Genomic DNA, 1110 nt, shown 5'->3' on the forward strand with positions numbered 1-1110 from the left:
AAATTCTCTAACTAACAAAAATTGATATTTAAACTTCCTAATTTACCACTTACAATCTACCTTTAGAAAGCAGTGAAACAAAAATATTAAACTGGAACTTAAACTACCTAAATTGACAGTTTTAAGCTACTTCTAAGAAAGCAATAAATCAAAAGGATATAGAGTGTTGGGGTGCCTCCCAACCAGCACTTCTTTAGCGTCATTAGCTTGATGTTCCTTCCTTCTTAGTTAAGGTTGTAGCTCACTCTTTGCTCCTCCAAAGAGTCTTCTAAGTAATGCTTGAGTCTATGACCATTTACAGTGAAAGTTCTTTGTGTTTTGTCCTCTATGAGATCTACATGTCCATAGGGAAACACCTTGAGGATGGTGAAAGGTCCAGACCATCGAGACTTAAGCTTCCCTAGGAAGAACTTGAGCCTTGAGTTGTATAGCAGCACTTTCTGACCTTCTGTGAACTCTCTCCTTACTATCTTTTGATCATGCCACCTCTTTGTGTTTTCCTTGTAAATCTTTGCACTATCATAAGCTTGATTTCTGAATTCTTCCAGCTCATTGAGTTGCATTAGCCTTCTTTCTCCAGTAGCTTGGTCATCAAAATTCAACATTTTTAGAGCCCAGAATGCTCTATGTTCAAGCTCAACTGGTAAGTGACAAGCCTTACCAAACACCAATTGGTATGGAGACATCCCAATAGGTGTTTTGAAGGCTTTCCTATAGGCCCATAATGCATCATCCATTTTCTTAGACCAATCCTTTCTTGAGCTTCCAATAGTTTTTTCAAGAATTCTTTTGAGCTCCCTATTTGAAATCTTAGCTTGCCCGTTGATCTGTGGATGGTATGGAGTTGCCACCTTGTGCTTTACCCCATATTTAAGGAGGAGTGCTTCAAGTTGCCTATTGCAGAAGTGTGTCCCTTCATCACTAATAAGGGCTCTAGGAACTCTAAATCGGCTGAAGATATTTTTTCTCAAGAAGTTCATCACAACCTTGTTATCATTTGTTGCTGTGGCTATGGCTTCTACCCACTTTGACACATACTCTACAGCCACTAATATATAGTTGTTTGAGTATGAGGAGGAAAATGGCCTCATGAAATCAATTCCTCACACA

General features: G+C 38.8%; 1 protein-coding gene across 1 annotated transcript; it reads right to left on the reverse strand.

Moving 5' to 3' along the window:
- Positions 1–224: 224 nt before the first annotated feature.
- Positions 225–605, reverse strand: LOC148549236 (uncharacterized). Its single transcript, XM_088495700.1, has one exon. The coding sequence runs from the start codon at positions 603–605 to the stop codon at positions 225–227; it is 381 nt and encodes a 126-aa protein (XP_088351826.1).
- Between the last annotated feature and the right edge of the window lie 505 nt (positions 606–1110).

Source organism: Arachis ipaensis, chromosome B8 (assembly GCF_059453495.1).
Source record: "Arachis ipaensis isolate K30076 ecotype BB chromosome B8, ASM5945349v1, whole genome shotgun sequence".
NCBI lineage: Eukaryota > Viridiplantae > Streptophyta > Magnoliopsida > Fabales > Fabaceae > Arachis > Arachis ipaensis.

What these genes read in the sequence shown, in the direction of transcription:
- LOC148549236 (XM_088495700.1), bottom strand. Translation starts at nt 605, where the DNA reads ATGTTGAATTTTGATGACCAAGCTACTGGAGAAAGAAGGCTAATGCAA.